This window comes from Athene cunicularia (assembly GCF_003259725.1).
Source record: "Athene cunicularia isolate RWA chromosome 2 unlocalized genomic scaffold, athCun1 chr2_part1, whole genome shotgun sequence".
Classification (NCBI taxonomy): Eukaryota; Metazoa; Chordata; class Aves; order Strigiformes; family Strigidae; genus Athene; species Athene cunicularia.
In genome coordinates, this window is record NW_020799095.1 from 108,695,612 (window position 1) to 108,722,636 (window position 27,025).

At 38.1% G+C, this 27,025-nt stretch overlaps 1 protein-coding gene across 5 annotated transcripts in view; it reads left to right on the plus strand.

The window, feature by feature from the left end:
• Positions 1–27,025, plus strand: part of SPIDR (scaffold protein involved in DNA repair) — a 197,012-nt gene that overhangs the window by 63,306 nt on the left and 106,681 nt on the right. For all 5 annotated transcript variants that reach the window (XM_026843074.1, XM_026843075.1, XM_026843073.1 and 2 more), the window contains one exon: positions 9,692–9,911. In XM_026843074.1, the coding sequence (XP_026698875.1) occupies positions 9,692–9,911 (220 nt within the window). The remainder of the gene's footprint in view (positions 1–9,691; positions 9,912–27,025) is intronic.

A 27,025-nucleotide genomic window follows, 5' to 3' on the forward strand; every position in this document is an offset into this window, starting at 1 on the left:
TGTATCAGACAGAGGCCTGAAAGGAGAGAAGACCAAAGCTTGCCCATGCCACACAGTGTTGGTTGCTGTGGTTTCATTCTAACGGAGATTGATGTCAGGCTCTTTGCCACAAATTCAGAAATATTTTCTTCACAAGATGTAAAAGGGATGCTGAAAGGTGTGCAGTCCACATAACAGCAAGCCTCTGATTAGTCATGCTGATGAATTGAGAGTAATATATGCAAGGGCTTCACTATTTTCAAGCTTTTTTTTCGATATGCAGTACTGCAACTTCCCTGTGAAGTTTCCTGTTTGAGTAAAGAGGAGATCTGGACAGTTGGGGGGGGGAACAGAACAAAACCCCAAACCTTTTTCCTGTCAACATCTGCTGGTTATATGAGGATTGCATGATGTGGAAGAAAAAATAGTGCTTTTCTGAGTTAGATTCTGACAACTTTCCTGTCTATAGGAGAGGACACTAACAATATTTGAAAAAAACTCATGTAGATTCCTTATGTAACTTCTGAAATTTTACTTTACATTTTATTTGCTATTGTTTTCCTTTTCTTTGCAGTTATCATCAAAGCAGTTCTTTACCTGAAATGCAGAAGCATATTACCCTCTAGCATTTGTAATATAAGAATTTGGTACTTGTTGGCCTGAGATTAAGATTTGGGATTGGATTACAATTTAATTTGAGTATAAATTGATAATAAACCCAAACCTTTGATGTTTCCTTCCAAACTGCTCCTTCCTCTCAGGGGGAAGTGACCTTCAAGGGGCAACAGTACTTCAGTTTGTTGAGTCAAGTGGGACACACACGAGAGAAGGAGGGTGAAGCCCTGGAGGTGAGGACAGGCCTTCACACAAGCCCACATTTTCAGGAAAGCTGAAAGATTTACAGAAGAGGACATAAACAGTCACTCCCCTGCTTCAGTTTCAGTGACTAGTTAAGGTGATAGGAAGAAAGGATTTTAGCAGCTTGAATGTCATGACACTTGCACAAAAATTTATCTGTAGATGATCAAAACAAGGGTAGTCCTTAAGAGAGTTTCCTTTTACCATGCAAAATCCTTCTAAAAACAGGAAAGTTTGAGCTTTGCTAGTTGTTGCTTATTTTCTTAGTTCCTGATAGTTTGTTTTATTACTTAAGGGTTAATACTATAAATTGAGACATGGCAAGTGGCCAAATTTAGGTTTGTCTTTTTTTTTTTTCCTGGCCAACTGTTTGAAATTGTTACAGCATTGGGAAGGAAAAAATCAAATGTAAACTTGTATTTTTCAAACAAGAATTCTTTTTATTGTTTTTGTTTTCGAATGAGAATAAAGGCATGGACAGTCACTGTAAGCAGCTTACATATATGTTCTTATAAAGAATGCATAATGTTTATAGCACAGACAAATTCAGCAGTCTTTTAAAAGTGAATGTAGATGTGTCAAGAAGGCAATGTGTCTGCAAAATTTGGTGTGCTTTTGAGAAAAATCTTTTGAATGGCTTCAGAATTTAGCAGCCCAGAAGAACAACAACATGTATAGATCAGAATAGCAACCAGATAATTTTGTACAAGCTGTGAAAACGTTGGAATCTCCACCTGTTTTTCAAGGTTGACTTTAGATTGCAAGGGTCTGCTTGGAATCTACCTGCTTGCTGAGTTTTTTTATGTCTGGCCTGCAGACTTTTATGTGAGGGAGGAGAAAGAACAATAATGGGATGCCAATCAAAAGCATGTTTTTCTTTTGATTTATGCCTGTAATTTGACATTTTACACTTGAGAATTAAAGTAAAACTTTGTGGCCTGAACCAGAAAATGTAGGCTTGGCTATTCTTCCACTGCAGATAGTAAGTACTGTCCCAGGAGGTTGTCTAGCAACTGCAGTTTTGGAACCCATGTTAGACACTTATAAGTTAAATGATGTTGGGATGAAATAATGCCTTTGAGGAAAAAAAAAATCAAAACGGAGGGAGACAAATTTGGAAGTGTGTTGCTACTTTGCTTTATCAAACAAGGCATAAACCAGGGTTTTCTTTTTACTTCATACTTTGATGATGTGTATCTGATCCATCCATCAGAACCAAACACATAAATTGACTTTCTTAGTGCAGTAAGTACTTTTCCCAACATTAATTGCCCAAGATTCTTTGTACTTTTCATGGGAATGTTATTTTATAAAAGCTTTTAGCTAGGATTAGCAGAAATATGACTTGAGCGTAACACCTATATTTCTTGTAGTTCATATTTCTAAAGAATTTGCAGGTTAAGTAAAAGTATAATTTAACTTTTTAGCCATGTTCTTTAAAAATTCAACTGTCAAGTACAGTACAAATTCACTTCTAAACTGCAGTTCATATATAAGATTTGTCTGATAGCTCTTTAAGTAAAAGTAACAGCAATTTGTTTTTCTTAAAAACATCTGCCCTTCTCCCATATCATTCAGATATCATTAAGATCAAGGACTGTGCATTGTGACTGTTTAGCTGGGAAGAACAAATACAGGTTGTCCTGACTGCCTTTGCACAAAACAAATATTTGTTAGCAGTTTTCCAAAGATTAATGTGACTCAAGCAACCTCATCTTCTTCCCAATCCCTTGGGTTTTCCTATGAGTTTGTCTTGTTTTTTCAGAAAGCTCTACTTGCATTAAGTATCTTTTTTATTTTTTATTGATTTGAAAGGAAGGTCTTAAAGTACTCTTACCTCTTGCTCGGCTTTCTTGGTTTGTCTTCAGTGTCACATATGGGGTATGTCTTGTAGCTGAGCAGTTTTTCTGTTATTTTGTCATACTTGCTTTGTATGATAGTCTACATGTATATTGTACACTGGTAGGTGTGTGTGTTCTTTATTACTGAGACTTCTTACTATCACAATAATAATAATTTCCACTCTGCTATTCTTTATGCTTGCATATGAGTTTGGGGGTTTTTTTTCAGAATGTTTAAGTGGAGCAGAGCTGTACACTGCTTGGCATTTTACTAAAGTCCAGTTTTCTGCTATGTTTGTAAGATCTGTTCTGTGTGCTTGTAGTTCACTGTTTTCTGTACTGGTACTGTGGCCTTTAAATGAAAATTTATTTCTACTTTGTGTCGTGTATGATTGTCACATTTAGTTACATTCAGATGGGTGTATCATGTCCTTCAGCCCTGTGGGTGAGATGTATTCCCTCAATGTTGCAAGATTTTAAAATTCGAATGGAAAATTGAAAAATGACAGTGTGGGAATACTCACTGTCATGGAGCCAGCCTGCCTTTGGTTTGCTCTTGTTAATGATGTGGTAGATTCTGCTGATCTGATTTGCATGGAGGTACACTGGTGATCCATTCAAACCATTCAAATCATGCAGAATGTGGTAAATTACTCTCTGCCCCAGCTTCCTCTTCGGGGATTGGGAAGTGTTGCACACCCGTTTTTTGTCCTGAAGCACTTTTCCTCACCCTGTAGGTTTCATAGGGACTGCTCTGCTGCTGGAATTCTATCAACTGACTCCAAAGAGAGTTTGTTCCCTTTGAGAGCTTTCTGTTCAAGGCTATAGGTGCTCTTATGGAACACTTGAACAGTAACATTTTAGCAAAATTCATTTGAGTGAGATGAAACTGCATGTAGTCTTGCTGATGTGAACATCTGATGCATCTCCATACATCATCCCATGGATCCTCTCCCTACAGTGTGTTCAGTTTTCTGTCACTGTGTAGCAAGAGAAGCCTAAAATATGCAGTTCTCAAGAGATCATGATTTCTGTATTTTTCTCCTAATTTGTCTTCCTTATTGATAGTTACATAGTTAAAACAAACTCTAGAGTTGTATTTCAGGCAATGAATCCAGAATGTCTGAACACTTTTTCTTTAAAATTGCGCTCCTCGGTGTTTTTCCTCTTCTCTCCAAACTGCTTTTTGGTTAAGAGTCAAACCAGACTGGCTTTCCTCTTAGCCTCCCTCCTAGGCTGCCTTTTGCATGGCCAGTGCATCATCCATGACCATGTACATTTAGTGGTGATGTGACATAAATATATGCATCTGCTGTGAAGCCACTTTATTAGGTCTGAAGATTAAGGGCCTTCACTCTGCCAGAGGCTGTAGAGTCATGCTGAAGTTTTCAGAAGGCTCAAGATCTCGGGGCTTGTGATGCCCAAATGAACGGGGAACTTATTTTTACTTTTTTTAAACCACCCTGGAATGCAGAGTAATGCAGAATATCTGCAAAGAACTGTGTCAAAACATGTTTTGATGTCGTGGCATATGATATGGTATATGACTGAAGGGCAGTATCACCCAATGTACTAAATAGTAAACAGAAATTAAAGGAGCTAACCAGGGAAACTGATGCATTCAGTGTGAAATGTGCTGCTTCATCTCCCACACACTTGAAATATCTTTGTGGATTCATTGAGCTACTTCATGTCTGGGTTGCAAATTGGGGTGAGAGATTGACATTTCAGAGGTTTCCTGGAATTAAATAATTAACAACTAGGTGGTTAAACCAAAAGTTCCTCTACCTTAAGATCCTGGTTTTGACAGTGACAAGAGCTAGCAAAATGACTAGGAAAAATTATAACAGAGCTAACACTTGATGATATTTCCTCAAAGTATTCTCCCAACAATCTCCCAAAGATCTCTGACTTGGGGACTTTCTGAACCAGAACTAATGTCTGTCATCTTAGTAGTTCTAATTTTTTTTTTTTTTTCTACCAAGAATTTACCGTTTATTTTTCTGAACCCATTCACACAATATAGACCTGTTTTGATCACACGATTGTGAAGCATCAGGCTTTTTTGGAAATTATACCCATGATCTTTGCCAGGTTTGTTCCATTATTGCTGTTGCCAAAAAGACCTTTCCTGTGATTTCAAAGGTTCTGCTAACAGTAGCAGCAAGAGGTTAATGTCCCATTTGCCTAAGTTTGGATCAGCATTTCTCTATCTATCTATCTATCTATCTATCTATCTATCTATCTATCTATCTATCAGGAGACTGAAGATGTGGCTCCTGTGTATGCTGATAGAGTGGTGCTAAATCTGTCCATCCAGTTGCCTCATGGAAGGGCTGCTGGGTGGCTTTTGTTAGAGCTTCTTGTTTCTTGACCGAGAGGTGAGGGAAGTTCTTGTCAATCACAGAGAGTCTTCACCAGAGAAACTTCACTGCTTAAATTACTTGTTCTTCCCACCAGTCAGTCTTTCCTGCTGGCTTCACTCATTCTGGACCTTTTGTGAGGTCTGGAGGAATTAATTTGTTTGATCACAGTCCATCTAGCAGTGACTTTTGTCTGTTGTCTTCCAGTGGGTTAGCACTTACCAAACTGCCTGCAAAGGGCAGATGTGACCTTTATGGGTGAAGACTAAGCCAGCTCATCACTGGTATCTGATTTTTCTTGTACTGTGGCCCTTCGGTGACCAACATTTTGAATCACTAGTAGCCAGCATGTTGCTGCATGTCTTTGTGAAGGTTTTTCTTACAGAAAATTATGTTAGAAATGAGGGAACATTACAGGCCCTGGTGGCTGATTTACCTTCCTTTTAAATGGTGGTCTTCAGAGGAGTCATATTATACATCCCAAATGCCTCTTCAAAATTCACTCTCAGTGAGATTTATCAGTGTCTTTCTTCCTTGCACCTCAAGCCTTGTTTATCAGGGATTGAATTTCTACTTCATGCCCCTGGGATGAATAAATTCTCTGTTTACATTCATGGGGCCAGATCTTTCAAATGATCCTTGAGTCTGTGTCAGTGATGATTTCACTGACTTTGCAGCTGATTATGTATGAAGACTATGAAGACTATGGAGAGGTCCTGGAAAGAGCAGCTGTCCATGCTAGGGCATGCTGAGTTGCAGCAGCCCTCTGAAACCCAGGCTCAGAGTGCCCAGGGCTTTGCTGAGAAATGTACCTATGTCTGACACCGATTAGGCAGCTACGTGGGTTTCCATCTTTATCTCCCTCAAACATTGCACTGTTGCAGAGACATCTGGCACCAAAGGGGAGCTTTGTTAGGCAGTCCTCAAATTGCTGTTTGAGTAGAAGATTTTTGAACGCATCCAGACAGCAGTATGGTCACTTTCTGTGAGTGAGCATGTGGACTTGTCTTTCAGTAGGAGAATAAAGGTTACCTTCAAGTAAGTAAACTGAAGTTTTTTGAAACAAGCATTCCATAGGTACCTGCAGTCCTTACTCCTCTCTTTCTCAGGGTCCCTCCATTGTATAGTGTTATCCCTAGAATTGGTGGTTGAAAGATAACACTAGGCATGCTCTGACCCATGTTTTCATTACCATAGTGTGATGTCTATCCACTGTGATGCTGAGGCTCAAAAAAGATGAGAGTCTGGTAGAGAGTTGTAGAATAGATGTACTGCTTATGGTATCAAATGTGCCTGTGGACTTCACAGCTTGAACAACCCATATCTGTTCAGTGACTTCATCTTGCCTGTCCTTCCTGTGTGCTGAAGGAGTGTCTCAGGGACAGCACAGCCTGCGCACCATAGGGGAAAAGAAATAACTGGACAGTGTTTGAAACTGGCTTAATTCACCCTGGTTGGGCTGTCACTGAAAAGAACCATCCTCCCTTGGTCCCTTCCTGTCCTACCTCTCTTCTTTCCATCACTTTTTCTTTCCTCTCCCTAGTATCTACCCATGTGCTTTGGTAGCTTTGCAATTAGCTGGATTAGCTCACTGATTTTGTTAAAAACTAACACTGAAGAAATATTTATAAGTGCTCTAGACAGTAAAATGGGAAATGAATGAATACACATTGTAGGAACGGGCAGGACTGCAGCACAGTTATTATTTGCACCTTTTAAAATACATATTATTGTAAGGTATTCTTGTTTAAGGTTACTGGGTATTGCCATGAAACCTGAACATCTGCAGGTTTGAATTTCTTGGGATGTAATTCTGCTTTGCAAGTGGAATATAGTGAACGAGGACTTCAGCAAGGGAGAACTTCTGTGAATTACCCAAGGTGAAAGAGAACATTGCAAAAACTTAAAAGTAAGCTTTTCACACAGATGAGCAAACAAGTAAACTCTGGAAACCATAGAAATTGCTGTGATCCAGCCCATCTCCTCACCCACAGATTCTTGAAGCCACATATGTTTGATTTATTTTTGATTGACATAACAATACAAGAGCCAAATGAATTTAAAAAGAAGCTATGTTCTGAACTTCAGTATTTCATCACATGCCAGGAATCTGAAGTGTTTTGCCATGTTGTTCAAGAGAGCATTCTATTAGTGGCAGTAATAACAATTTCTGAGTAATTAAATTAAACTATCTCTGTGCATCTAAATAAACAAATAGATTGTGGTTCTGTAGAATGTACATGTGTGCCAAGTGTGAGACTTGGCTAGTTGTTGAAATGGTGCTGCTTTTAATGTAGAAGCATTCAGCTTCATTTAGTATCAGCTCCCAGTGTTTGTGCCAACTTTAAGACTGGCTTGCAAGAGACTGGTACCCTGGTATGGTGTTTTCCTCCAATGTCTATTAGAAGCTTTCATATAGATACAGTTCTTGATTTATCCAGTATTTTAAACTGTTTTATAGTCAGAGGTATTTAAAAGAAAAATGTTATTGGGTTGTCATTCACTGTCTTCAACCTGCTTTATCAGCTGAGTAACATATACACAGCTGACCAGTAAGAATTGTCATAAAATTCTGCATGTAAGAAATGTGAAGTTTGGAAGTGATGAACAGTCTTACGAGCTGTCTTAATACTTTTTTTTTTTAAACAAATAGTTGGTGTGTTTCAAAGCTGAGGTTGATATTTTACTTGTTTTTTAGTGGGTGAAAATGCAAATTGTGCAGTATGTCTGGAGGGGAGAGGTAAATGCTCAGTTACTTTGAAGGCTGAGAATTTTTGTGGTTAGGATAATTTGTTTATGCATGCCACATGACTTGGGGTTGCAGAGGACCACAACTGCAGCTAGTCAGGCAAAACAGAACTCAAGTGTGAATATTATAAGTCCTTGCCTTTAGGCATAGAAAACTAGTCCATGCTCACACTTAGTAGTAAGTTTGCATATAAACAGGCCTTAACACAGTGCAGTGAGTATTTGGAGTGACACTGATGTTACAGCTTTCCCTGAGAAGGTGGCAGTGGTGAGGAGTAACAGCGGTGACAACCATCTCTCTTCCTCAGCCAATCTCAAGGGACTTGGCAGAAAGGATCGGTTCTCCTACTTTTGCTTCTCAGATCTAAAAAAGGAGGTCAAGCTGTGATGGCTTGGATAGAAATGGCTTATGTACATCATTTGGGGCACTTTCTGGTGGAACCCTTTATCCTGCTGGATTTCATGAGAAACAGAACACTTTGCAGAAGCATTTTGCATGTGATGAAAATTTGGTTCACATAAAAGTGGTTTTGAGAACATTTCAGTTTCATATTTCAAAATTACTTTATTTCAGTTTCAGTATAAAATGTAATAAAGACTGAGGAATACAAAACAGGGACAATTTTTTTTTTTTTGGTAGAATTTAACTTTATTTAATAAACCTGAAAGGTTTTAGGGCCCAGTTTCTTTGGTTTGGGTTTCTTGAGGGTTGGGTTAATTTTTTTTGAAGTTTCTCATAAACTGAAACTAAAATATTTTGACTTATTTTCCAAAGGAAGGGCATTCACAATTGTGAAATGAGCCTTAAAATAAACAAACAAATAACTAGTACAGCTCTGCCATTAAGTCCCAGTATCACGTTCACAGTTCCTCCACTGCTGCTTCTTTGCTGTGGGAAGACAATAATTTATATCAGCTGTTTTTCTTGGGATGCTATGTTTTTCCCAACAGAACTTGTAAATCAAAATGGGCAGAACTGGGGCTCTGCTGCCTCTGTCCTATGGCACCCTGTCTTTCCCCACTACCAACTTGCAGCATTTGGCAGGTAGCTAACAATTCTCCCCTCAGTAACTAGAGCACAAATCTGAGTAGGGTTAGTTGAAAAAGTGAGGAAATCTTACATAATCTTACATTACAGGTGCAGGTCTGTCAGAGTAGCTGTTGCACTGGTGTCAGCTGCAAAGGGATGTAGAAGTAATTTAATTTCAGTGCAAAGTTTCTTCTTGTTCAGCACAGACAAAAGTGCTTAGAATCGAACTGTGGAGGAGCTGGTATCTGTTCATGTTGCTCTAAAACAAGACAGCCTTCTGTATCCTGATTGTCTACTGATACAATGGGTTATCGGTTTCGCAATAATTGTTTTCAGGCAATGCATCTTACTCCTTCTTTCTCCACATTTGCCTCTAAATGTGAATCACCAGGTTTTAGATGCTTTGTACCTAACGTGCTCTTCTGACTTGGTCCCTGACAACTGTTGCTGTGAGAAAGGTTAGGGAGGGCAAACACAGATTCACTTTTAACACACTGTGATTATTCTGGTTTAAAATAAATTTATTTTGGGCCATATGTAATTTAAAAAAAGACTGAACAAAGTGAATGAGTTGCAAGATTAAAAAGTTCAAATGTGGTGGGAGAGGGCTTCTTGTAAGCAGTTTGTGATTTCATTGGTGTTTGAAGAAGTGCAGGTGGGCTTTTGTCTCCACAGTTAATAGTATCTGTAAAGAAAAGAAAAATTACCAGAAAACCTTAAAATGTCTTTTAGTGGGGCAATATATTCTACTCACATGTAGATTTTTCACGGTTGGACATACCTGCAGAGGGATTGCACATCTTCAGAATGCCAGCATTTCTTTCTCCTCCTCCAGACTGCATTTTTATTTTTCATTTTAATTTACTTTCCAGATAAATCTGGTGTCCTAATTGTGAAGATCCTGGAAATATTTGAGGAGTGTACAATACAAATTGCCATCTGCCAGCAACTGGAGCAGTCTCCTGCTACTCTTTCATCGGAGGACACCATCATCAGTGCAGGAGAACCAATACTCAAAGTCTTGTTTGCAAGAGAAACAGCAGCTCACCTGAAGAGCAGGCCACAGGATGTCATCCACATCTACCCTCCATGGTGAGTAGGGAGAACTGGCTGCGCTTGCCGTAGCGGGTTTGGTAGAATGCTGGCTGTGTTGTTGTAGGAAAGACCTTGCAGGGGGGAGGGCACGGAGCAGGGCTCTCTTGTGGTCATCTGTGTCTGGCAACTGGAGAGACTTTGACAGATACCTTGAAGATAGCTCAGATAACAACTAAATGTGTATCATAATGCTGCTAGTGTTGCTCAGGGCTTCAGTTTTCACTTAATATTTTCATGTTCAGAGCAATAGAAAAGCCTGAGCAATGTCTTATCAATGATAAGGCCAATAAAGCGCATACATTCTGGTAGCAAAGTAGTTCAGGAATGCTCATCTGTTGCTGAGAGTATGGGTTTAATGTTCAGCATTCAGCAAAAACAACATGCAGCTAAAAAAATGGAGGGGAAAAAAAGAAACGAGAGATTCACACTATTCTTAAGGAATTGGTAAACACCTTTTTGGTAGTTCCACATTGCTGCTGCTGTCAGTGTTTTCAGTTCCATAAATCCCTCTTCAGCGCAACCCTTTCTGGAATTCTTCAAAATGTTTGGTCTACATTTGTGATTTTTTTTCTGAATTGGATTACTTTCCTGATTTTAAGGGGTAGCATAAATCGATGATATTTCTCGTAAAGCAGCTTGTTGTTGGTAGCTGTAGATTGGAAAGTCTACTCTTCATAAAAACTCAAGAGAATTTGAAGTGGGAGTATTACTCCTCTTTTCACTCTTCTCCACCCAAATTATAAAAGAGGAAATACTTCTTCTGTATTTCAGCATTCGTTACCTGAGTTTAAGGCTCCAGCTGCAGTAGAGTCCTGTCTATAGTGTTTGACCATATCCTTTTGCAAAATACTGTTTCCTGTTGTGCAAAGGTCCATATCTGTTTTTTATCTTCACTGATAGCTGCAAATCTTTTTTGGGTTCCCTAATTTGTAATTTCTTTCCCTTTTAAAATGTTGTTTAACTCTTTTTGGAGGTGATTCAAAAATTAAGGGAAGATACTTAATCTGTGGTTTATTATGACTACAGATACAACTATTGATAGTTCAGATGTAAATACATCGGTAGCTAAGGGAAATGCAGTTGAATATTAATTAAGTCTTAGTCTGGTATGAAATGTCACTGCTTTTTTTTTTTTTTTCTTCCACCCCTAACGTACTGTTTGTTCTTGTTTACCTTTTCCTTCAACAAGCTTCTTTTCATGCTTTACATTTGCTTTTGTTTCCCTCTGTTTTCTTCTTGTTTCTCGCTCCTGAAAACTTCCATCTTAGTTCCATTTTTCTCTTCAGGTTTCCTCTGTTGTTTTTAAGCCGTGAAGCATTGCATTTATGCTGCTGTATCTTTCTATATAGACCTTAACCTACAGAAAGATTTTTTTTTCCAACAAAACAAAACTGTTTCAGTTAAGGGACGATTCAGCTTTTTTTTTTTTTTATCATTTTTTCTTTTCCTGAACCGTTCCTGTCAGTATGTTTAGCATGTGTAAGTCCCAGACAGCTTCAGCTTATTCCATGTCTGCTTTGGGAAGATGTAACTCTGCACCGTTATGATCCTTTCCAGACTACAAGCATCTGTAACTGTACTAGTGTAGTCTTCTTGTTTGTTTAAATGCTAAGATGTTCTGGACTTAAAACTCATTCCTATATATACGTAAACTGAGATTTCTTGAGAAAAAAAATCACAGCTGTCTTGTCTTCCCAGAAATAGCATTTTTTATTGCTTGTGGGTTTTTTTTAGTAGGATGTGTTTTTCATGTAAGCAAAAATTTATTTCATAAAACTACTGTGTTTGGGCAGGGGATATATCTGTGTTGTCAGAGTTATCCTCACCTATGAGGGTCTCAAGGCACTGTATAATTACATTAGTCAGTAGTGGCAAAACTGCATTATATCTCATCTCTAGTCCTATTTTCTATTGTTTTGGAAATATGTTAATGTCAGTTGTCTCTGTTTACTCAACCAAAAGTCAAAAGAAAGTTGGGTTGGATACTATTAAGCTAAATCTACTGGAGGCAGGGAGTGGGGAGGGTGAGGGGAGTTTTTGGTTTAGATTATTATTTGGCACTTTTAGTTTACATTAATTGGAAATTGGACTTGTACACTTAATGGAAGTTTCCTCTGTCACGTTTCCAAGCTTCTATTCTGTTAAACTCTTACATGAGATCTCTGAGTGCTGCAATGTAGTTTCTGTCACACTGCATTGGATTTATACTTCTGTTGTTAAAAACAAATACCGTTTGTGTTAAAATGCTTTCCTGTAGATTCAAATGTGTGACTAGTATAAGAAATGAATTAACTAAAATGTAATCCTGACATGGTGAAATAAGCATATTTACATATCTTATTGATATGACCAGTCATAAGCAAAAGGGAACAAAAGAAGAAGTAGATGCAAGGGGAGACAATCCTTGACTGACCTGTGTGTACTGGGGACACTCAGCAACTGTGCATTGTCATACTCTATTTTGAGATACTTGTATGGTAAGGCAGAATGGGATGAGATGTGCTGATTTATAAATGGACTGCTTCTGCTGCTCTAAAGTAACATCCTGAGAGTAGAATTTCCTGCTATCTTTAAAATAACGCCCCAGAATTATGTTCTGATTTTGCTTTTTGCTTGCTGACCAGGCAGCTGAGCGAGTAGGTGCAGACGTAGAAACTGCTGGCTTCTTTATGTGACTATTCATGAATGAAATTTGAATGCATCATTTTTGGAGCCTCTGTAAAATTAGACTTTGCTTTCATAACTGTATTTGTGCGTATCGTGAACTCAGTGCACAGCTTAGTATGTGAAACATCTCTGGCAGTCAACTATCATAAATACTTTGGGAAGCAGTGTTTAGAGATTTGTTGATATATTTGTTGGTATTTCTTTGCATACAGAATCCCATGATATTTCAGCACTAGAGTAAAAGCAATTTAATTTTAAAAATAAAATGTTGACAGAAGATAAGAATCTTATCAACCTGGACATTGTTCATGAAGAGTGGTCCCACTAACTTTCAGAGGAGCTTTGTGTCAGAGTAAGAATTTGCAGGACTGAGGCCCGATTTCTTTATAACTGGATATGGATTTCTTCGGGTCTAGTGTCTTACAGTAAATATATACAGCCTTAAATGAAAGGGATTTAATCTGAGAATTGTTGCTTGCTATAGGGAAAGCAATCCTAGTAGGCCGATAAACATTTTCAAACCAGCATGTCTGGTGGAGGAAGGAGCTCAGCTGCCTGGCCTCTGAGCTGTCTGATGGGAGCCTGCTCCAATCTTGAGTCTCCATAGAAGTATTATTGCAGTGTTGTATCTAAATAAAGACTATTAACTTGGACACATCACATGAAAATGGTTGCATGTTTTGAGCTGGAACTGGTTTGTTTCTGGCCAGCTGGGAACACTACAGGCAAAAGAACTCAGCTCTGCCTGCCCCTGCCTGCATAGGCTTGCCTTTGGTTGTCTTTGCAGTACCCAAGCAATTTCTTGGATGAAGATTTTAAATGAACACCTCATAATTTTTACAAATGGAATCTGAATCATTAAGTGTTTTAAACACCTGGAAGAGCATATTACTGAGTGCAATTAAATCGATTACTAAGACTTTATTCACTTCGAAGAAATACATATCCAGCGAAAAATGAAAACTGCTTGATACTGCAAAGATGTGAGAGAATGGGAACAAAGGCTTCGTGATTCTACCTGTGGTGATTTTATGGCCTCAATACCTAGGTTGTTGGTGGGTGGTTTTTTTGTTTAACTGTAAAATAATTTACCATATCTAACAGAGAAAGTCGTAAGAGTTGCTATTTTTAGAGACTTCAGGACTCATTTTTCTGCTGGCAGCAAGGCTTGAGGATAGATAAGCTTCCTTCAGATACTCCTGCCTCCTGCTCATAGATATGCCTACTGTTCAATATACAAGATAAATTAACCTGAAAAAAAATGGTGCAGACCAGACTGCTTTTCCTTGTCATTAAATTTAACAACGAAATGTTTTTCATGTATTTCTGAAGTTAAAATATTAGAAGCAGGTTGATATTAATACAGTTGTTGGCAATATTAACATAAACCACAAATCATGTTTGATTTGGACAGGTTCAGAGATTGATCCACACCTGCTGAATGTGACGGTCTGGTATGAAACCTCTAGTTCAGAAGGTTTGCATGCTGCTGCTGACTGGAGGGCTGGGATGGTATGAAAGGGACAAAATCACTTCGTGTTATGTTCTTACATTGCCTGTAAACATAGGTTGTCTGCACTGCAGAAGACAGGATCCTTGGCTGGATAGCCACTATTCCCTATGCAACTTCTCTGTGCTGTAGGGAAAAAAAAAAAAAAGTTTATTTTAGGAACTCAATATTGCAAGTATATAAAACACTTAACTCTGTGACATCAACAAGCAACTTCAAAGTTGTTCTTCAGTTTCTCTTAACCTATGAAACCACAGGGAATCATAATTACTCAGCTTTGAAAGTGTTCCAGTGCCTGGTGAAAGTGTTTAATGTGGACTTCTCATTTCGACTTGCATTACACTAGATTCAGTCTCTCCTCAATGAATGGGGTTTAGAAGAGTTTGAATTATTTATTGCCACAAAGAGCTCATACAAAACATTGCTTCAGATCAGCTGATGTACGGTGATGAAACCTTGTATCTCAAGTTGTTTAAGGTGGGCCAGTGATGGAAGTTGCTGTAGAAACATGCAAGCAAGCTCTGGGCAAGTTTATATACAGGAAGCAGTCTATGTTTTTGGACTTAGGTATTCTACTTTAGAATTATCCTGGATATGCTGTAGGCTGTTTTGCTGACTCAACAACAGGACTTATGATAAATGGGTATGTTACTGTGATTTTTGCATTGTCTTAATATACTGTCTTACATTGCATAATCTTGGTGAGCATTAACAGTACCAACACAGGCAGCTAACATGAAATAGGTGTTTTGAACTAGTGTGACTGGTGTTAAAGAGGCTTTGCCTTCCACCTGATGAAGATAGAGACTTTTTATCACTGTTGCTCTCACCAGTCAAGGGAAGCATTTGGGAACATTGTTACAGAACACTTCCCTATCACAAGAAAGATCATGTGAAAGTAGGATCTTGGGCTTCATTTATTAATGAAAAGCAGAAATGACCTGCTGCTCTTTGTAAGAAGGAAAGTATATATATCCTTTAAAATGTTGTCATTCCATAAAAGCAAAATACAAATACAAATTAAAGACAGTATGGAACACCTTGCATAAATTCAGTTTCTCTACTTACTCCACAGAGAGGCAGGTTCTTTGAATGCTTGATTGATCAGTTGGACAAAACTGATCCATGTTCACCATCTTCCTTGGATGAAATCTAATAATCTCTAAATATATACATACACATACAAAAGGCAGATCTCTCCCATCGGAAAGATGTTAGTTCTGCCTTTACATTCTTTCTTTGAAGATGTTACAATAGCAGAGTGGGAGAACCCTGATAAGAGGGACGAGGCTCACTCGGAAGATAAAATTCTACAAAACTTCAGAGCTGTAAAGCCAGTGTGGGCACTGTTTCTAAAGTACATATGGGAATGGCCTTGGAGCCAAAGATCAGATCATATCTGCTTGGAATGGCTTCTCAGAGATCATGCAGTTGTGAAAATTGAAGGCCCTTTTAGAAGAAGCAGAAGCAGCCACAGGTTTCTTGCAAGTGTTAGGATATACCTTTCCTAGTGTGATCACTTCAAAAGAGTCTTTTGAGAGTAGGAATACATACACTTTTTGTGACCTGAAAGTTGTCTCGAACAAGCTTTTAATATATTTTTTTCAAGATTTCTGTTGCTTTATCCATTTTGACAGAGTGGTCCTTAGGATTTTACTCATTCTATTTTTAAAAATAAATTTGATTTTTTTGTCCATCCTGTCATATAAAGGGAGAAAGTTGTATCTGTAGAGCTGCTCAGGTATATCTATTTTGTCTCTAGAACTAGAGAGATTAAGCCATTAGTAGTATTTGTGTTTGTTCACCTTGCATGTAGAAAATGAAAATAACACCATTTCTTAGTAATCAAATCAATGAATAATTACGTTCCTTCATAGGTGGATGACATAAATGGAAAAATACAGAATTACAAAGCTTTGATTACAAGACGAGAATAAGTCATATATGCCATTTCTGTGATTTGTCACAACCATTTGAAGCAACAGATGCCTGGTATTTCGGATATGGGCTATGTCTAATAAACATTGTAACATGATCATGCTTTTACATATGAGATATATGTGAGAGATATACATGTGAGACTTGTTTATTTTTATAACTATGGCATAGATAGATGCATTATATGAATGTCATACATAAATTATTAGTACCCTGAAAAATAAAGATGAAAGAACTGCTCTCTATGAAAGGGGTTTTCCATGGAGAAAAGAATGGAAACACATTTGGGGAAGATAGAAGCTTCAAGATAGTAAATCTAGAGTTCTGTAGAAGATTAAAACTGGATTTTTAAACATGAATGACTGTCTCTACACTAATAGCTGATGGTATCTTGACATGCTGAAAAGGGGGACTTTCCACTGTATTGTACCAATGAAGTGCTGGGTTTTGTTGATATGTTTGTTTGCTTTCAGCCAAATCAGAGGGTTCAGAAGTGAGTGGTATGTTTTTGGATCAAGGTTGAAATGCCCTGTTGTCAGCACAGAAACCTCCAGCGGGGGCAGAATACATCTCCCTGTCCGGATGGATGTCTGAATTGGGTACATGCAGTCATTTGTTATGCTCCTGGCTCACATGAGCAGCGAGGGCTATCCAGGCAGCCTGCGTGGAGCTTGCCTAACAGCACTGTGTGTGGGTCTCAGGAGGTAATTCTGTGCTGTGGAGGGAGCCTCCACCAGGATAACTTTCTTCAATAAAGGCTGTTTCACTTGTAAGAATAAAGGAAGTGTAGAAAATAGGCAATGAATATAAATAGCGTGTTTTATGACAGAGGGGTGGTTTTCTACATTTTTCTTAAATACTAGATACTGTCCAACATTGATCCTACTGGAATGATTGGAGTGTCCAGTTAATGGGAAAAATCTTAATCACCTCACTGTGATGCTTATGTGTTGAGGAATTAGCATACATTTGAGTCCCTGGGTTTTAGGAACAGAAGAAGAAAATTATGGTTTTAAACATCCATTCCTTATGTTCAGTGCTGCTGTTTATGTTTGAGTTCTTAAGTTGTTGGGAAAAATATTCAGTGAAAATGAAAATGTCCCATCCTAATAATCACAAAATATTCTCATCCTGAAAATCTATTTTTTTTTTTTTTTTTTTAAATGAAAGGTCTGTACTTGAAACTTTCCAGCTTTTATAAGTGAGGAAATTCCAAGCATTTTGTAGTGACAGATACTGTTAGTGGGTAGTTGTCCACTGACGTCAAAAACAGAGGATGGCGAACAGCTTTGTTCAAGTCAACGAAAAATGTACGGTCTTGGATAAACTCTGTGTTAGCAACAGAGCTATCAATGATATACGAGCAGCTTCACATGAGTTCCCATGTGCGTTCAATCCAATGCTAAATTCCAGATCTTGTTTAATGAGCAACTGATGGAGCCAAGACCTGGCACTGCATAAAATCCTGCAGTCTGTTTTATCCAGTCATGAAGGAAAAACAAGCTAAATAAGTTCAGATGAACAAGTTCAGAATTACTGCAGGGTTATTAAAAAGTTGTGATTTGTATTCCTCTGCTAATGCTTATGACTAACACATTTGGGGACGTGTAAAACAATACTTAATTTGTAAAAAGACTATGTGCCAAAATTCCTGCAGTAGTTTAACCACTAAAGAGCAAGTTTTGACTGTGTTGAATGGGTTTGGTTAAATGTTTAAGATTATCAGTAATCAGCTAAACTTTTTTTAAAATTTACATTTTGGAAAATGATGATTTCTTCTTGTTATATTGCTGTTCAGCACTTCCAATTTGTGAAATAAATGTATTTCCATAACTCATATTGGAGAAAGAATTTTTAAAGTCAAGTGCCATTCTCTTTAGCAGGTGTGATTTGCTACTGTCACGGGAGGTGTGTAGTTACAGTAAAATTTTTACATGCAGTTCTGTATGCAGTTACGTTGGACTTTGAATATGCTGGATATTTAATACCACAGTGGGTTTTCACGCTAAGCATGTTTGTGTCCTTATGCAATTTTCTACGGGCAAAGAGATGGATAGTGTGAGTTTACCAAATTGTCATGTCTGGCGAGTCCCTTCAACATGAAGGTAATGCTTCTCAGACTCCTCCTTGAACGTCATATATTTAAGTGTAGCTAAGCAAACGTTAATTACTAGACTCCTAGCAGAAATAATAATTAAACCCCAAGTATTTCAAAAAGGGAATGTTGCTTTCAAATATTTGAAAAATTTGGAATGTTGCTACCCAAAATGCAGTATTTAAAACATCTCTGCTATCCTGGGGGGTGGAGGCACAGGGGGAAGGAGGGGAACAAATTTTGCTGTTACTTCTGCCAGGCAGATTGCTTTCCTTTCAGTAAAACCTCACGGAAAAAGTACCCGTGGTTTTATGTATTTTTGGCAGCAAGAACATACTTTGGTATATAAAGCAGTTCAGCTGTGAAACATTCAGTGCAGTCTTTTGTGTGTTTGATGAAGCTTCTCTTCCTACCAGTCTTCTGAGTCAACATTAACCATGCAGATTGCAATGTATTACTTCTCCCTGAGTGGTAGGTTCCTTTGACAGCTTCCTGAGATGTCCTGAAAAAGTACTCCTCTTGTTACTGTCTCAGTACGGCCTTCTGGCAGACTGAGTTTCTCCCAGCAGAAGTATCAGAATGGTATCCATGACATTAGAAATGGTGTATAACCATTAATTTTACCTCTGAGGGATTCACTGTGTGTTTTGAAAGCCAAATCACTGATGTGGCTCAAAAAAAAATCATACTTGGCAGTATGTGGGAAAGGAGGTTTTTGGTGTGTGTTTTGGGTTTTTTCTTCTCTTTAACCTCTTTGGACTCCAGAAATTATATCTGTTGTCTCTCTCCTTGATAAAAGTTAAGAAGCCTGTAGATGTTTCCGATTTTGATGGTTCTTTATCTCCCCCTTTCTTAAGTCTTGGATTTTTATTTTTTTAATATGTGGTGCGTATTTGTTGTACAGCACATCATCACGATGGGCTTTGCATAGTCTTCCTGGGAATCATTGTCTATAGTCAATCTCCATGGATCTTTTCTGGTGTAGAAGAGAGGACTTATGTCCACCTTGAAGCTGCTGCTGTTCACAGCACATATGCTAATGCAAACTCAAAGTCTGTCAGCACCTTCAGCTAATACTTGTAATTTGAACTGAGGCTGTGAAGAAAGACCCCCTTTTGTTGTCTCTGAAGTATTGTTGGAACAGACATTGTAGATTGTAACTTAACTACTCTGAAAAAAACCTGGCAGAGTATCTACTAGAATTCTGCATGCTACAACACACTGGAAGCACTGAAGTTGAAAACACTTCAGATTCAATATAAAACTATAAATTGCATTGATTTTATTTGTGTTTTTATTTGTCTTCCCAGCATGGCACAGCATGTCTGCCTTTTGTATTTACCGGAAACAAATCACTCCTCCCAGTGATTTTTGAGAAATATGGGCAATGCAACTATGTGATACTTGTACATTGCATTTGTGCCTTAGCAAGTATTGCTTGTCTTCTGGTTCCCTGAGCTTGTCATAAATATTAATTTAATAGGGCTGGTACTATTTTATGCATCATGAATGTACAGATTGAGGAAGAGATAAATTTTATTGATATGGACTGTTGCTGGAACTTGCAACATTTGTCAGTTTAAAGGAGCCTAGATTTACAGTATAGGTATATAATAGTTGTTCTTCAGATTATTTGAAAATTTTTATATAGAATAGGATAGTTCTTTATTATCTTCTCAAATATTTCTTGCCTTCCATCTGTCACACAGAAATAAATAAGCTGCCCAGTGTTTTCTTTGTCTTTTTCCAGCCTCCTTTTGGCTGACACTTATGGCTTGTGGTTTGAGAAGTTGTGCATGAGGTGATTGTTTAATTTTGCTGGGAGATGCTTGTCTCCAGGAGTTCAGTTTCCAATCTTGCTGCCATTTGCTAGCTATACTCACAACCAAACCCATTTTAAAAGCAAACATCAACATACCACATTATGAACTTCTACAACAGTCTGCCTAAGTCTTGAGAATTGCCTTTGGTGGCTGGTCACTTGAGATACAGCTGTAATTTCCTGACTTTTGAGGACTGCTGCTCAGGAATGAATGAAAATCCCATAAGGTTTACTGGTTGCCCTGGAATTACCCTTAGCAGCAGCTCAGTTTAGAGGAGAAAACAAGGTGGGGGAAATTATTTCCACAACCTAAATATAAATGACACCTTTTTTGGGGGATGGGGGGGAAGGCAATCTTTATATCTATTTAATTTTTGGATTACAGTACATACAGAAGTTTTCTCTTCCAGAGTCTTCCAGTTATTAATTAGTCAGGATCCTTACCTGTGATCACAAAACTTGTTCTTGTGCAAACAAGATTGCCTTCATGGAAGAGGTCTGAGCTTTGGAAACACGTAATCTTTTACATGTAAAGACCCTCTATGTCTGTTTAGATTAAACTCACAACACCCGTTTTCTAAATTAATATAGGTATTACTTGGTTGTAGTGTTGATTTATTTTTTTTTTAAGCTTTTCCTGAGAAGTAATTTCCTATCCCACATTATCAGCTGTGTTGAAGTACTTTGATGTCTAGGTAGCACTATTTTCCATCAAGAATGTGGACTAAATTTATTAGTTAATAAACTTCTTAGTTAATATTACTATGTTTCATTAGCTAATATATTAGTTGTAGTTTGTTTATTTAACTTCTATCATAATGCTACTGCTTTATTAGTTATAGATATATTGTGGACAATTCAGAGGAAAATGCCAGCCTTACCATATAACCTCATCAGGTGTTAAAACATATATATAATGCTTATATTTGCATGTGTAAATCCTACATTACAAAAATGTAGAAGTCAGAGCAGCATATCTGGTTTGTTATTGCTCTTAACTGGAACTGGGCATGATTCTAATCGGAGTCTGGAATGAGAGGTCCTCAAGTCTGGGCACTGAGAGAGCGGTACTGTCCTCTCCTTACCTTCTGCTTTGGCTTTCCTCAGATTCCTAAGCTATTTTGGAAGTGACAGGAGCAGTCACATTGGTGATGGATTCAATACTATCTTTATTTTACTATGCGGTGAAGAATGCTTTCCCTTTATTGTATTTTCGCTTTTATGTGCTGTGCTCATTCTCCCTCGGTTCTACCAGACCAGTTATTCTTGGGACTGTGCTGTACCTGGAATCAATCAAACCTTTTGCTTTGAAAATAAAATATTTGAAGTTAGAGTTGTTGAGCAATATGGTTTACAGTGTGGTCTGGCGCTGGCACCCAAGACCCAATTGAACAGTTCCGCAGCTGGGTACAGGCCGGGCCCAAACCTCGCGGGGTGGGAACGTTTCAGGTAGCGTTGTGAACATTATAGAAGGGCACGTTTCTCTTTGAATCCAAGAGGAATCATTTTACACAGGGGAGTGGTGGGAAAACGCTCTCCTAAAGAGCGTTTCCGTAGGCATTCCCGGGGCGGAGGAAGGCGGGCCCGGGCCTTGGGCGGCAGGGCCCGGCGCGGGCTCGGTGCCTCCCGCCGCCGCCGGCAGCGCCCGCAGCCCTGCCCTTCCCGCCGGCTGCGGAAGGTGGCAATGTTGTCAGCAGAAGCCCAGGTAAAACTGGTCTCGGGTGACTGATCTCTCCGAGATAACCTCAGCGCATATATTGTCCAGAACTTTTTCTGGCGTCAGCGTGTCATGTCCGTGAAGTAAGAGTCTGCAAAAGGGGGATTTGTAAAGGTTTGTCCGCCACTGCTTTTGCAACTTTTAATAACTCGGTACATTATCTGTTCTGAATGAAGGGATGTGCATGAGACAATCACTGTGCAGTTTACATAACTTTCTCCTCCATAACGCTGAAGAAGGCCGTGTGCCATTTAGTTTAGCACTCTTAAATCAGTACTGGTTGTCACTGACCTGGCATACTGATTAAATGTCCTTCACCCGGCAAGCGAAACTGATCTCCTTAACTGCAGTTTCATGTCTGCAAAACACTTGTAAATGTTTCTGAAACCCACTATAATTTTCTGTCCCCCTTCCCTAAGATGTTTACAAACATTGCTTTAAAGTGAGTTTGCCAGAGGAGAAACAACTTCCCTGCATGCCACGAGTTTTGTAAGAACTACCTCCTGGCTAAGACAGGCTTTTAACGTCTTGAAAGCCTTACAGACCCGTTCGTGGGTTTGATGGGGATGTTTTTCTTTTCATATTTCAACTAACTCTTTGAATCCTGTTAACTACTTCATATGATCCTAAGACTTTTGTATCTCATGATTTTTAACATTTTATTCTGTCTAATGCTAATTCTCCACCCTCGAGGGAAAGTACGTAAGTTCTTGGTTTATGTTATCCCATTCCTTTGCTCTTGATTCTGCTGTGGTAAATCCATCACTGATTTTAAATTACCATGAAACCTTTCAATAAATTTCATTACTGGATTCACCTCTCACTCTGTGTTCCTTACCAAGCCTCTGACAAGATGTAATGGATTTCATCCATTTAGAAGGTCAAATGGGACAAAACCCACAAATTCTTTATGTACTTTATGGTAAGCAGAGAGCAAATAGAATTGACATTACCTTGTAATCCCCCATCCTCTTACTTAACTTTATTTGCAACACAGATGACAATTTTTGTTGGACTTAGTTACTTGTTTTTCATAAGGAAGGAAGACAGAGTTTAGGTGCCTAATATTGTACAATTTCTAGGAGTTTAAATAATCCATCTGTAAAATGTGTGTGTGTGTCCTTCCTGACCGATGTAATTTCTTGAGATGATACTCACTGCATTGCATATACATGGAAGAGTTCTGGGACTGCTTTGATCTCTGTTAAACAAAGATTGTTTGCTGGGTAGAAAAATCTGTTGCTTTGCCTACCACTGCTCTTCACTCAATTGTGCAGATGGTCCAGCAGTGGTTCACTGGAACTTACTATTAAAAAAGTGTAAAGATGAGCTTTCAGAAGTCAGGTGGGGTTTTGAGCAGTTTGTCTGGCAGAATCTGCTATATTCTGTCTCCCCAAATCAAATGACAAGCCAGTGAAAGCTTTCTTTTGAGAAATCTGTTTTGCTGAGCTGTGTGGGAGACTTTTCAAAATTGAAAGTAGAAAAACAATAATCTCCCAACTCCAAAGAGGAAACAATTTAAGGTACAGTAGGTTATTACCACCATAATTTTTGTAATTATTTCTTTTTATAGTAATTGCAGTATCAGTCTTCTTATTGCTTTAAGAATAAAGTGAATATGAAGAAATACTTCATCTTGGGACTTTTCTTTAAACAATGCTAAGGTAATGCGGTCTCATAGTGTTGTGATAATAATATGGCTGCCCAAGTAGTAAAGCTGAACAAATTGAGGCAAAAGCTTTGTGATCATAAAATTTTCACGTTAAAGGAAGCAGATGCTACGTGCAAATATAAAACGTGAAAATAAACACATTTAGAATTTTTGGTTTCCCTTTCCAAACCAAAGGGAAAGAAGAGACTTCCCTGTGATTTCAGGGTATTGTTAACAAGCCGTCATAGCTATTAGGAGCCTCAAACGCTAAACAGCTTAGTAATGACATAATATCAATAAACCTAACATCAAAGTAACTCCAAAAATTTATGCACTGAAGGTTCCATTTTACATTACAAAAGAAGTTTTGTGAAGTCCATTTGCCTAAACCAAGTTTTTAGTGGAACAGCATAATGATTTGACCTCAGATCTGCATATCCTTTTTTTGAATGTAATAAATATGAATACAGAGGCAATTAACTCAGTAATTTACCCATTCGGACTGAGCTGAAGTTCTGAAGGTAGGTATTGCTTTAAGCGCAGTTGGCATGCTGTCTCCTGCACGCTGATGAGCTCTTGCTCAAGCGCATATCGGCCCTCAAAGTGTCTTAGTGCTAAGGATAATTCACCCTCAGGAAGTTTGGTTTAGATAAGTATCTGAATTTTTTCGGGTACCGAAATCTGGAATGCAGCGGCAAAATCTGATGAGCACAAGCTCTCAGATCTGAGTCAGCAGCAGGGCTGGACCCGCTCCTCTTGTTCAGCACTTCCACTGCCAGGTCCAACAAGCAGCAGCAAACAGATGCATGAAAGGAAAAACTGGAGGGAAGAGGAGGGAGCATACTTCAAAAAAGTATGGACAGACTTTAGAACAGAGTTTGTGAAGGTGAGGAGCTGTGAGGAAATTGCCTGTGTAAGCAGGGCTGAGCGTCATTAGCAGCTGGTGTCTGGGCTGTTTCACTTACCAGATGTAAAAGCGAACATATGAAATTAAGGGGTTTTTTCCCTGCTTCTGATCCTTTGCAGTTTAAAAGTATTTCACGTATTACAGGTCGCACTGTTATAAATTGAAATTTTAGTCCTGGAGAAAAAGAGTTATCCTCTCAAATGGCAGTATAAGCAAGAAAGATACGGAAAAGTAACCAGAAGAGTGTCAGTGCATTTTTCTTACTGATCTCTGGGTATTACTCAATTTTCTGATCTCATTTTCTCTGCACCCATTATTTTCTAAACCTTGTTACTCATAAATGAATCCCTTTTCTGTAAGTTCAAGAAAAGAAAGATGCTTCTTCCTCTAGAAGTAAGCTGCTGTGGTTCTGCCCAATTAGTAGCAAATATATATATTGTCTTACTCTGTGTTACTCTTTTTCATTAAATTACCTGTAATATTGTCGTTAAATTACCTGTAGTCTTCTGAGGCTGAATCTCCAGTCTAGTGTCCACTTTATCTGTGGAGATCAGTGGATGGAGATCAAATCACTTGCCAGGTTTTGCCAGGAGAAGGTTAGCCATGACTGAGTGGCAGTACATGCTTGGTACAAGGCTTGTCAGTCATAGTTTCTTGAGGCGGCCTCTGAAACACAACAATGAAGCTTAAATCTGTGTACCATGCACAGACGGAAGTTTTCACTGTGACTTCATTAATGCTTTTGGCATTCTAGCTTATTCCTCTTGATAAAAGAATAATAGAATGAATAAGCAGCTAAAACACAGGAGAGGAGAATGAATTTAAGCTTCAGGGAAGCTGAGAACACACCCCACTTCTTATCACTTGTGTAGCCTGTGCCTGTTCTAATCCTCATCAAGACTTCAATACTAGGGATTAAATAGTCAAACATTTTTAAATGTTTATTTTTCAGTAATTCTGAAGTCTACTTTTCAGAAGTGACCAAGTAAGATTTGCATTTTGATAAGACGACATTTCTTTAAAAAAAAAAAAAAATCTGAAGAAAAAGGGAATAACTTTTACATCCTTTATATATATCTGAAAATACCCTGTATATATCTATCACTGCATGTATTATAAGATAAAAAACTAGAAAATGGAGAAAAAAATGTCAAGAACCAAAAAGTGTATAGTATTCTTCAGTGGCAGCAGGCCACTTTAGTTTGTGCTTAATTCTGGAAGGTAGTGAGGACATATTTCACTTTCTTTACCTTTTAGCTTAGAAAATTGACCAGTTCTCCTGAGACACTACCTTTTATTTTATCTAAAGGTAATATTTTTCTTAGATTTCTTCCTACTTATGTTTTTCGGTGATAGAAACTTCTTCCACTTTTCTCTAATTTTGTTGCAAAACATGAAAAAAGTTAATATTTTTAATAGTAATTTTTAATATTGATGGGTGTCTGTTGACCTCAGTGAACTTCAGTTAAATTTATTTATGTATATAAATATCAGCTGCTTTTTTCAGTAGGTTCTCATAAAGTTTTATAAAGTAAAATTAATGAGTCGTCTTGTCACGTTTACCAGCAATACCGATTTGTTTATGTGACACATCATTTGAGTATTAGTGACCTCTGGAGAAGAGGGAAAAAAAGTTGGTTTGGGGTTTTCTAGCTGGTCAGATGTGGCCAGCTGATGTGACCAACACTTGCAGGCTTCTTACCAGGAAAGCAATGTGTTTACTTACCATGTGGTTCTTCAGAGAACAGGTTTCCTTAAAAAAGTTGTAGATTGCATGAGATTGGTCAGAGGGTAGACATTTGTTTGACCTTTTAGTAACAATTCCCTACATTAGAAGCACCCAAACATTTTTTATTTCTTAAATTGCCATGACTGGAGTGGGAAGCTGGGGCACTGTGACTGACAGACCACCAGCAGGTTTTGGAGCCATCTGGATCTTGATGTGTAGGACTACAGCTGAAGGGATAGAACAACCCTAACAGCACATAGCTGATTAATTTCCATTAATATTGAAAATGATGCAACTGTCTTGCTCACTGTTTCCAGATCTTTATTTTTTCATTGTGGTCAGTCAACACTGAGAAATTTATATTTATTATGTAAATATTTTGGGGAAAAGTGATATATGCAAATACTTTACTACCACCAGTCATACTCCTTGCTATTCAGGATGAAGTTTTGGCTTCCTTTGTATTCCCTGGAAAATAATGATTAAACTAACATCCACACATTAGGGTTTTGTTGGTTTTGGAGTGATGAAATCATATATTTTAAACTTTTGTGTATACGATTAGAGGCACATGAAATGGAAAAGTGTTTCTTGAAGAACTCTTCACATCCTCTAGACCTGAAGGTTTTTCCTTACTCTTTTTTTCATATTCCCCTAACTTACCTTCCTGCTCCCTTGGTGTTGTGGAATCGGGGATCTCTCAGCTTCATCATGGATCTGGTAACAACTACTCTTTTTATTCTTCATTGTCTTTGATACAGTTGCTTATTAAAATACGTGGAGATTTTTTTTTTTTCCAGGCAGGACATTTTGTAAAACTTTAAAAAATTCATGCCCCTAAAATATTAGACTAACTGGACTAAATATATTGAAAGGAGTAAGCTCACTGACTGCAACTCAATCAAGAATCTGTCTTGCATAATTTTAGTTACCAGTTAAAGAGTAGAATAAAATAATGCCATTTATTGTGTGTTCTGATAAATTAAAGCGGTGTGCAGAGTTGAAACCCCACCCTATATGTCTCATTTTGCTATGCATTAGAAGGCAGATAATGTATTAAAAGAGAAAAAAAAAA